The 12,080-nt window shown below is 38.2% G+C and overlaps 1 protein-coding gene across 2 annotated transcripts in view; it reads right to left on the bottom strand.

The window, feature by feature from the left end:
• Positions 1–12,080, bottom strand: part of ATF6 (activating transcription factor 6) — a 200,652-nt gene that overhangs the window by 166,270 nt on the left and 22,302 nt on the right. For both annotated transcript variants that reach the window (XM_055334088.1, XM_055334089.1), the window contains exons 5-7: positions 8,873–8,999; positions 7,779–7,982; positions 1,039–1,259 (exon numbers count right to left, since the gene is read on the bottom strand). In XM_055334088.1, coding sequence (XP_055190063.1) covers positions 1,039–1,259; positions 7,779–7,982; positions 8,873–8,999 — 552 coding nt within the window. The remainder of the gene's footprint in view (positions 1–1,038; positions 1,260–7,778; positions 7,983–8,872; positions 9,000–12,080) is intronic.

Genomic DNA, 12,080 nt, shown 5'->3' with positions numbered 1-12,080 from the left:
CTTCGTTATGGGTCTTTAAAATATTGTTGACGGAGATTACTTACTTGTGTTTATGCAACAGTGGAGCAATTTCACTATGGGGCTACTAACATGCTAGTTAATAAATTATGGTAATAAATAAATAAATTAATTAATTAATGGTAGACAGAGCAGGTTATTGCAATAACCTTAATAACTTATAAAATTTTTAAAGAACTTCACAACAACTAAAGAAAAGATCAACTTAGCAATATTAACAACCAGTAATGTCTACTTTTATTTTAAAGAAAACACATACAGGTTTGCCTTGCCAGTAACAATTTAAGAGAACTCAGTGTTAGAATGATTATTTGACTCTTTCATTAAACTTTAGGTCCCTGATGTTCGTTTACTACTTAATACACACTGTGAGATATTTTTGTATCACTTTTAAAGAAAGCAAGGATTAGCTGGCAAATGCTGTAACTGGCTTTAAGGAGGACAGGTCTTAGGAAACTTTCTGCGATTTATAAATTACTTTTAAAAACCCTCTGACACGCCAGAAAACCTAAAGATTTGCAAAGATGGGAAAATACCAACTAATCATTAAGAGACAGAACTAAGAGTAGTAAGTCATTATTACGCAGTGCTGAAAACCCTTCAATAAGTCAAAAGAGAAGATAAATATAAACCCTGACAAAAAAATAGTCTACAGACTCTTATCTGGGAATTGCCAAAAACATTTCAATCAGGAGACATGAAAGAGTCTTGGAAAATACCAGTGTCTGACTGGGCTGGGGGAGGGCCTTGAACAATGTGAGAAGAGGGTTTGAAAGAAGGAGTTCCAGAGGAAAGTATGCATACGTCACTTTTTATCAAACTTCAGACATTTTAAAACCTTTTCACTTAAAGTCTAACAGAATAATTTGCCACCAAATAATGGATGTGCAATCTCAGCACATTCTTTTATCGGAGGCAATATAACAGATTTTAAAAAGCAAAAACAAGGCAACAAAACAGTATGTTTTGGCTTTGTTTTCTTAAATCAGGTATGATAAAGTACTAAGTTCCAACACTTACATCTGAGCCCACACTTCGCATGGTACTTTGTAGGACAGGTTTAGTCACAGAGAGCTTTCCATTCACGGGGCTGTTTGCCACAGGTGCCGGGACCACATTCACCACATGATTAGGTAGTTGTGTGGCACCCCCAGCAACAGCAACGACAGGGGCAGGAGAGGGCAGAACTCCAGGTGCCTGAAGCTGCACCATGGCGGGCTGAGAGAGCACTACGGTGGGACCTGCAGTGGAGACAAAAGGAAGGGAATCAGAGTGTGCGTAACCATTATGGCAAAGGACAGTGTTTAACATTTAGGTTTCCTGTGCACATGAGAGGAGGAAGACACGGAGAGGGGATTTAAAACCACCAGTTAAAATATCATCAATAGTAGCACACACGCACAGTGACCTTTGTTGCTTGTTTTTAATGAAACCAACTAAATGTGTTCCCTATGAAATTATCATTAACAATGTATTACAATTTTTTTCTTAACTATAATCCATATCAAACTTCCTAAGTCATACGTAGATTTCTCTATTAGCCACTGAAATGTATTTGCGCTAAAAAGTATTTTTCATATTATAAATAATAAACCTTTTATACTGAACACTGAGAGCCATGTATTTTAAATTAATAGGATTTATGGGCAGCCCGGGTGGCTCAGCGGTTTTGGGCAGCCTTCAGCCCAGGGCATGATCTTGGAGACCCAGGATCGAGTCCCACGTCAGGCTCCCTGCATGGAGCCTGCTTCTCCCTCTGCCTGTGTCTCTGTCTCTCTCTCTGTGTTTCTCATGAGTAAATAAATAAAATCTTTTATAAATAAATAAATAAATAGATAGATAGATAGATAGATAGATAAGATTTGGAAATACAGCACCAAAAATATATTATAAATGGAGATTCAGAAACGCAATACTTGGAAGGACAGAGGCTACAAATATTAAAATGTTAAAACTTGCAACAATATTTACCATAGCCAAGATAAGGATACAACCCAAGTATCCACCAGTTGAGGAATGGATAAAGAACATGTGGTGTATATATATGCAATGGAATATTATTCAGCCATAAAAAAGAATGATATCTTGCCATTTGTTAAAAAAAAAAAAAGGATGCATCTAGAGAGTATAGCACTAAGTGAAATCAGGGAGAGACCAATATCATGATTTCTCTCATGTGGAATTTAAAAAACAAAACAAACGAAAAAAGAGGAGATAAGCAACAACAAAAATAGACTCTAGGGGCACTTGGGTGGCTTAGTCCATTAAGCTTGGACTCCTGATTTCAGCTTGGGTCATGATCTTAGGGTCATGAGATTAAGCCCTGTGTCAGGCTCCACACTGAGTGTAGGGCCCGCTTGGGATTCTCTCTCCCTCTCCCTCTGCTGCTTCCCGCCCCCTCACTGCCCGAATTTCCCCATGCTATGCCCCTAAAGAAACAAAAACAAAAACCCAAACTTTTAAATAAAGAAAATTGGTGGTTGCCAGCAGAGAGGTGGGAGGGGAAAGGGTGAAATAAAGGGGATGAAGACTACACTTACTGTGATGAGCACTGAGTCATGTATAGAATTGTTCAATTACATTATGCACCTGAAACTAGTAACACTGAATGTTAATTATACTTCAATTAAAAATGTATATATTTTTATAAAGTTGTTCACAATACCCTTGTTTAAAAAAATGCTAAAACCATTTGAGATGAATTCACAGTGAACAAGCACAGGAAACATTAATCTGTAATCTACACTAGTCTGTAGATAATACCAACTCCCCCTACACACAAAATGGCCTCCAAACTTTTTCTTAATCTTCATATTTAACATTAATTTTTTAATTATGCTAATATGAGGAGAATTAGTATCATTAACCTAAAGAAGACTCTCATAACTTATAATTGGTCTGTCAGAAATCTCACTTGCCTGCTGAATGCTTCCTTTCAGATCTGGGCAATTTTATAAGGTGCTGAAAGCCTCCCCTAATATCCACAGCTGCTTGAGCCTATCTAGCAAAATAAAGGTACTACAGCAACCAGCAACTAAAATTACATAAATATTTATAATTCTTCAAGGAAAAAAAAAAGCATTATACTTCCAGTGTAACATGACCCACGTAAAACTGAGCTCAGTACTTCAAAGGATCAAGAGAAAACTAAAAATCTAAATAATACTGCAGAACACCTGTTTGTTAAGAACACCTGTTTTAGCTTAAAAAAAAAAAAAAATTTAGGGGCAGCCCCGGTGGCTCAGCGGTTTGGCACCACCTTCAGCCTCGGGTGTGATCCTGGAGACTAGGGATCGAGTCCCACATTGGGCTCCCTGCATGGAGCCTGCTTCTCCTCTGCCTGTATCTCTGCGCCTCTCTCTCTCTCTCTCTCTCTCGTCTCTCTGTGTGTGTGTGTGTCTCTCGTGAATAAAAATAAAATCTTAAATATAAATAAAAATAAAAAATAAAATAAATCTGTAGTTTATTAATCTGAACTGTAGCCACAAAAATTAGAAAAACAGGAATACAAAGATTTATAAAACAAAGTATTCAGTCTACAGAAAATACTTGCCAGATATATAGATTTGCAGATGCCTTGCAAAATGTCTAAAGCTACTACTCCCACCTCCCATACCCTAGAGTCCACAGTCTATAGGGTGGGAACCACTGACTTAAACCAATACTTTGAGAAGAGCATTAATGGAAGCAGTGTTCCACATCTCAGTTTAAAAGCTGCAATAGGGATCCCTGGGTGGCGCAGCGGTTTAGCGCCTGCCTTTGGCCCGGGGCGTGATCCTGGAGGACCCGGGATCGAATCCCACATCGGGCTCCTGGTGCATGGAGCCTGCTTCTCCCTCTGCCTGTTTCTCTGCCTCTCTCTCTTTCTGTGTCTCTCATGAATAAATAAATAAAATCTTTAAAAAAAAAAATAAAAAAAAATAAAAGCTGCAATAAAAAAAATCCCAAAATGAAACATGCTGTTCAATGAACTTTGGGATTATTCCAAAGACAAAGGAGGTAGTAAATGTAGAGAATTAAGTCATTTCAAAGAAAGGATCATAATTCTAGCTGCAGTTAACACATGCAAATGGCTTTGTAGTAGTTCTTAAAACTAAGTTAGAAAAAATAGCCCAAGTCTATACTATCCGTTGCCTGGTTATCACCACCTCCTTGCTGAGAAAACTGCCTCATGGAGTAGGGGTGGAGCCACAGTGAGGCATCCTCTGCGTCCCCAGTGCAGCTCCCAGTCCTACCAGGCCACTCCTTTCTTGTTTTCCATAATCAACGTCCCAGGGGGCCCAACTATCCTTAAATTACTTAGCATCTAAATCAAGGCTCCTCTAAATATTCTAGACATGCTTGGGTTCAAGACAGAATGGGGGAGAAACTTCTATTGCAACGTGTTCAAGAAAACAAAACCCTCATGGTGACTTGCTAAACACTGATCTGCGATGGGCTCATGGGTTCACAGAATGCAATACAAAGGACTGTTTTGGGCCTTAAATAATTAGCAACTGAACATGGTGACTACTGTCTCTAGTGTGAAAACAGTAAAAAAGAAAAACCATTTCAGCACACTCAAAATCCCCTTAGACATTACATACAAATCTCCCTTAACACAACTACCAGAACATGGCTAGTTCAACGCTAAATATGTGACTATGTATGACTCATAGTCATACATATGACTCACAAGACACAGACTGTGATAGGCATTCTTTCTTTTCAATTTTCTTCAAAGATATCAAACTATGTATCAAATATTTATTAAATGCTTACTTGGTCTAAAATAATACAACTATGTGACTTGGGGTAAATGATTTCTCTGTGTCTCAACTTTCTCATCTATAAAATAAAGACAGTAACAATACATATCCTGGGACACCTGGGTGACTCAGTGGTTGAGCGTCTGCCTTTGGCTCAGGTCATGATCCCAGGGTCCTGAGATCAAGTCCTGCAACAGGCTCCCTACCGGGAGCCTGCTTCTCCCTCTGCCTTTGTTTCTGCCTTTCTGTGTGTCTCTCATGAATAAATAAATCTTTAAAAATAAAAATAATAATACATATCCTCATAGAGCTGATGTAAGGATTAAATAAGATAATGCACCTAAAAAAAAAAAGATAATGCACTTAAACATAACAGTGTCTGCCACACTGTCTGCCACAGGAACTTCAATGTTAGCTATTACTTATTATTATTAATTTCCATTTCTATATAATAACCGTTTTCATAAGGCCACTACCTGTATTAACTTATTAGTTCTCATAGTCACTGTTATTTATTTATATAAATATGTTAACTCCCCAATAAGAATTCTGGAGACCAAGAAGCACATCTCCACATTCTTTTAGAGGCATATAACATTGTAACTAATTACACAGACTCTGAGCCAGACCACCTGTTATGCCTCTACCTCTCAAAAGGAGAATGACCTGGGGCAAGTTATGTCACCTCTATCCTCCATTTCAATGATGTGCACTATCATCTACCCAAAAAGCCCATCAGGTAGGATATGTTCCTCTCTATCCTTCATCCCCTACCAAGCCTGCAATTCTGCACTTTTTAACATCTGCACTCTCTATCCTGGCTCTCCATTTTCACTGACATACCAAGTTTTCATCATCTCTCACCTGCACTCCTCCTAACACTCTTAATGGACATATAGGAGTTAGTTACAGAAGTTGTTTCAGGCAGAGAGAATAGTCTGAGCCAAGAAACTAGGAAAAACGAGAGAATTCAAGGGACAGTGGCCAGATTGGTTGGACTAGAAGAGGAAGTTGGGTTTATAAAAAGAAGTGATTATAATGTAAAGTTAGAAAACTAAACTGGAGCCAAACCACGGTGGGCTTTACTTCCAAGTTAAAGGATCCTGTAAGAATTACTTCTTCTTTAATGGTAAAATATTTACTACTGATACTTACATTGATTAACTGTAAAATGTCTCTCCTGTATTTCTCCTCTACCTCTTTATTTCAAACAAATGAAAGACATACACTTAAATCTATATGTTATAATAATACCAACTCTCTAGACTATACTATAAAAACACACAAGTGCCTTATATTAGCAAATGTAAGTACCATCTTCAGATAATGGGCAGGCATTGATGTTCTGAATAATGTATAATTCAGGTTCCTGAACCTGATAAACTGCTCAGAAAAGAATGGTTTGTCTTCTTTCACTTGAGCATGATCTGCTAAGAGCAAATTCTTTTTTTTTTTCCTAAGAGCAAATTCTTAAGAGGAGTGGCCCTTGCTTTACAGACTAGCTATATTAATGTCCAGATTTTGCTTTATTATACTTGTGCTTTAAGAGCTTATGGGAACCATAATGAGGTTCTTCACAAGTTTAAATTCTTAGCCTTTGGGAAGACACAGACCCTTTTGAGATCCTGATGAAAGTTTTAGAGACTATCACTAGGAAAATCCACATATACAATAAATCTTATATTTTATTTCCAGTTCATGAACATTTAACATCCATCCATTCACAGACCACGAGAACACCCATTCTATAGGACTGCTATTTTTCACACGAAAAAGGCAGCAATTCTGACCCTGTACTAAAACGGCAGGTATTTCAGGTTTGTCTGAGGCAGTTTTGGTAGACTTGATGGATTTTCATGGACTTGTCCAGTCTCCCACCTAGTTCTTCTCTTTATCAATGTCATATTGTCCATGACCTCGGAGTAAAACAAAACAAATAGAGTAACCAGTAATTAAATTTATGACCTTGCTCTCATTAAAACTTGACCTTCTTGCTCCAAAGAAATGAATTAACAATCTAGAGCTGGAAACATAGCCATGACAGCAAAGGTCACATTGGTGTTTGCTTACAACCATAGCCACTGAGACCTAGTCCTAAATCCAGGAAAGGAGTGTCGAACAGGTTTTCCTTTACTCCTGTATACACTTATCAGTATGAGAGTGACAGCTAATCGGCCTAAGACATCTCCAAGTGCAAATTCCTGTACATGCACACTACCAAATCTTCAACCATGAACTTCTTTCAATGCTACAATTGGTGTAGAATCAAGTATGTGGGGCCATCTGGTGGATAAATTATAGAAACACACATTCTTAACTACATGAAGACAAAAAGAGTTCAGATTTCTTCACAATGCCCCCACTCAACATCAAGTTTACGAAAGCACACTGCCTCTGCAGAAGGGCCTGATCCTATTGTCAAAATTCACCTATTAGACCTGTGATATTATTTATGTACTGACTTCTCCTTAAAAACAAGAGATCAGGGCAGCCCCGGTGGTGCAGCGGTTTAGCGCCGCCTGCAGCCCAGGGTGTGATCATGGAGACCAGGGATCGAGTCCCAAGTCGGGCTCCCTGCATGGAGCCTGCTTCTCCCTCTGCCTGTCTCTGCCTCTCTCTCTCTCTCTCTGAGTAGATAAATAAATAAATCTTTAAAAAAAAAAAAAAAAGATCATGGACACAAAAATCTCAAGATAAAATGATACCAAGAAAGTTTCCTGGATTTTCTTCTTCATTACAAGTAGTTATATAAAATAAGCCTGATAGGTGTTTTCATAATTAAAACTGGAAGAAAAAAAAGATGTATCAGATATAATTAATCTAGTTAAGCTATCTCTTCTGTTAGGATAGGAACCACATATTAGTCATCTCTGCGACATCCTCAAAACCAAGGACAATTCCTGGCACACTGCATGTGCTCAGAAATTATAGCCTGAGTTAAAACAAATGACATGACAAAAATCTTAGTGTCCATCAATTAAACATATGCAGTTTCGAATTCCACTCAGGTACCTTTAGTGGGTGCAGGATGTATGCTGATAATTGGCTGCTGCTTTGCCAATGGCATAAGCGTGGGTAGTGTCTGAATAATGATGGTTTTTGCTGGAACACCCGAGTTTGTGTGAGTCTTGGGTGCTGCTGGAAGTAATAAAGGCTTGGGCTGAATTGAAGGTTTTGAATTCATCTGAATTTTTTTCTTTGGAGTCAGTCCATTTTCTGGAAAAAATCCAAACAAAACACAAATCAATCTAAAAGCAATTAAGCAATTCTTAGAAATTAGATTCTATTATACACTTTTTTCTATACATAATCTTGACCTCTGAGTAACTGTCCTCACCTGGAGTTTAAGCATAGCTACTCTACACCTAAATGGACTAAAGGAAAGTCCTTAATATGAGGTCTACTCCCTTTTTTGAGGTACAATTGATATATAACATTATATTAATTTCACGTGTACAATATGATTTGCTATTTATATCACAAAAGGATTTTACCACAAGAAGTCTAGTTAACACCTGTTATCCCACATACTTACAAATTTCTTTCTTGTGATGAGAACATAAGATCCATTCTCTTAGCAACTTTCGAATATGCAACACAGTATTATTAACTATAGTCACCATGCTATACATTACATTCCCATGACATTGATTTTAGAAGTTGAATGAGATCTTCCTTTTTAACCACACTGATGGTCACAATGATGGTTTTTGGTGTAATGACCACACTGCAGCTTTGGGAAGGGGATATATGAACTGGTAAAAGAGAATAGCTAAAATCACTGAAGATTGAGAGGTAATAAATGTCACACTCAAATGGACTTCACAATCAATATCTTTAACTGAATCTTTGAATTCTGTCCCGAAGATGATGAAGCCTACATCTATGTTAAAGCATTTTTCACCTATAAAGACAACCAAAGAAGGTGATTTCCTGCCTCTCCTCTCCACATTAACTAACCATAGCAAAGAAAACAGGTCCACAATTTTAAAAACAAAAAGCCAGCTTAATAAATATGCACTTAATCCAATCTTTTCTTTTAAAAAAAATGGAACTGAAGCTCAGTACAAATTAGAAAGAACAGAAGTTAGAAAATGGAGTCATACCAGTTTTGCTAGGACCAATGATGGGCTTATCTTCTTTCAGTGGCTCTGCTAAGGAGGGACTATGAGAGCTTTCACCATATAAGGAAAGGGGAGACATTTGGGAAGAAGACGACAAATCCAACTCTTCCTGTAGCAAAATAATATAATCATTAAAAAAGAAAGTGGCTTAGAGACAAGATCCATACATAAAGAGAAAAGCATGCTAAGACAACTTCAAGACAAAGGTGTGATATTATTAGAAACTGTATGTACTGAGTACTAAGGTACTACAGATAAATTAACATTATCCATCAATACTATAGGAAAAAACTCAAATTACAGAAGATGCCTATGTCATCCTCTCATATTAAAGATGGGAATTACTGATCTGCTCCTACATTTCCTCCCACACACTTGATATTTACTTGGTTTCTAGCCATACATTTAGTATGTTATAGAACTATGATTAAAATGCCAATATCTGAAAAAAGAAAGAAAGAAAGAAAGAAAGAAAGAAAGAAAGACAGAAAGAAAAGAAAAGAAAGAAAGAAAGAAAGAAAGAAAGAAAGAAAGAAAGAAAGAAAGAAAGAAAGCCAATATCCAGGATGCCCGGGTGGCTCAGCAGTTTAGCGCCTACCTTCGGCCCAGGGCCTGATCCTGGAGTCCCGGGATAGAGTCCCACATCAGGCTCCTGCAGGGAGCCTGTCCCTCTCTCTGCCTATGTCTGTGTCTCTCATGAATAAATAAATAAAATCTTTAAAAATAAATAAAAAAATAAAATAAGATGCCAATATCCTTTCCCCCAATCTCTTATTCAGTAGTCTTATAAGAAACTCAAGACAAATAATTCTTACTATTTTCATTCTTTTTTATTTATTAATGTTGCCTTTGTCTCAAATGTTTTGAAAGAAAGACAAACACTAAAAGGAACAGGGCTATTTTATTTAATAGGTGAGTTGTTAATATAGAGATGTATGAAGATAAGATTTTCCAAGTCTTTTAACATTCAGTGGATCTCATTTTGGCATAAAGAAGCTTAACACAAAATAAAAGTAGCATTTATATTCTGAGAGGAAGAGATGTCAAAATACCATAATAATGCAATAAGCATACATAAATACATCACGCCATCTTCAAAATAAGCTATGAGATTACTAAAAGAAAAATTAAGAGAATACTTGTTTACTCTAAGCATGATGTAGGCCCCCTAAAAAAATCCAGAAGCCATAAAGGAAGAAATTTGAACAACAGTTAAAATACTTTATAATGAAAAACAGACCATAAACAAAGTTAAAAAGTATATACTGGGGGAAATATTTGTCAAAAATGGACAGGGACTGGAACAGCCATTTCAATGAAAAGAAATGCAAATGTCAACCAAAGTCAAATTTATTTTTTTTAGAGATTTTATTTATTTAAAAAAAAAGATTTTATTTATTTGAGAGAGAAAGAGAGAGAGGAAGCATGAGCTGGGGGGAGGGGTAGAGGGAGAGCATGAAGCAGACCCCCCATTGAACAGGGAGCCTGACAGGAGCAGGGTCAATCCCAGGACCCTGAGATCATGAGCTGAGCTGAAGACAGATGCTGACTGAGCCACCCAGGAGCCCCAAGACATAAGATATTCTTTAACAGAATGATTATAAAGGTGATACAACTGGGGAAATTGGTTCACCTAGAGAAATTTAAAACTAGATTCCTAACTAACACCACATATTAGATTCTAAAGGTATTAAGAAATCTAAATGTGAAAGGTAAACCATATAGTTAATAGAAAAAAATATAGGAGAATATCTTTTTGGCCTACAAGCAGAGAAAGACTTCTTAAAAAAGAAACTTAAAGGGATGCCTGGATGGCTCAGCAGCTGACCATCTGCCTTTGGCTCAGGGCGTGATCCCGGAGTCCCAGGATCGAGTCCCACGTCGGGCTTCCTGCATGGAGCCTGCTTCTCCCTCTGCCTGTGTCTCTGCCTCCCTCTCTCTCTCTCTGTGTCTCTCATGAATAAATAAATAAAATCTTAAAAAAAAAAAAAAAAAGACAAGAAAAGAAATGGTCAGGGACGCCTGGGTGGCTCAGCAGTTGAGCATCTGGCCTTCAGCTCAGGCTGTGATACTGGAGTCCTGGGATCGAGTCCCACATCCAGCTCCCTGAGAGGAGCCCGCTTCTCCCTCTGCCTGTGTCTCTGCCTCTCTCTCTGTCTCTCTCATGAATAAATAATTAAAATCTGTTTTAAAAAGAAATGTTCAAAACAGTGAGTAACCAAAGAAATACAAATTAAAACAAAACAAACAAAAAATTACACCATCTGGCGAAAATTAGAAAGCCAGGCAACACTGAGCATTAGCAGCAAAGAGAAGCTACAAGGATCCTCAAGTACTTCTCTGGGATTGCAGACTACCCCAGGTATCTAGAGAGCAAGATGGCAATACTTGTCAAATTAAGTGTCTACACTCTACCACTCAGCACTTCCACTGCTGGGCATACATCCCAAAAAGAATTCTCACACAGGCCTATAAAAGGACATTTTTGATAACGCTCACTGATGTACGTAAACTACAGTGAACACCAAGTGTTGGGCAGTTAGATTCAACAAACTGACGTACACAGAACAATATGAATTGATCTTAAAAATACTGTGATGAGGGGCACCTTGGTGGCTCAGTGGTTGAGCATCTGCCTTCGGACTCAGGGCATGATCCTGGGGTCCTGGGATCAAGTCCCTTCAGAGAGCTTGTTTCTCCTCCCTCTGCCTGTGTCTCTGCCTCTCTGTGTCTCTCGTGAATAAATAAAATCTTAAAAAAATATATTGTGATGATTTTTAAAAGGAATACAGGGGTGCCTGGGTTACTCGGTGGGTTAAACATCTACTTTGGTTCAGGTCATGATTCCAAGGTTCCAGGATCAAGCCCCATATCAGGTTCCCCGCTCATCGGAGTCAGCTTCTCCCTCTCCCTCTGCCACTCCCCACTCCACTTGTGCCCTCTCTCTCTCTCTCTCCCCACCAAATAAATAAATAAAATCTTTAAAAACTAAATAAATACATAAAAGAAATACAAAGAGGGATCCCTGGGTGGCGCAGCGGTTTAGTTCCTGCCTTTGGCCCAGGGCGCGATCCTGGAGACCCGGGATCGAATCCCACGTCGGGCTCCCGGTGCATGGAGCCTGCTTCTCCCTCTGCCTGTGTCTCTGCCTCTCTCTATCTCTCTCTCTCTCTGTGTGTGACTATCATAA

The sequence above is a fragment of the Nyctereutes procyonoides genome, unplaced genomic scaffold, assembly GCF_905146905.1.
Source record: "Nyctereutes procyonoides isolate TBG_1078 unplaced genomic scaffold, NYPRO_anot_genome, whole genome shotgun sequence".
Lineage (NCBI taxonomy): Eukaryota > Metazoa > Chordata > Mammalia > Carnivora > Canidae > Nyctereutes > Nyctereutes procyonoides.
This window is presented reverse-complemented; position numbering and strand designations above follow the sequence as displayed.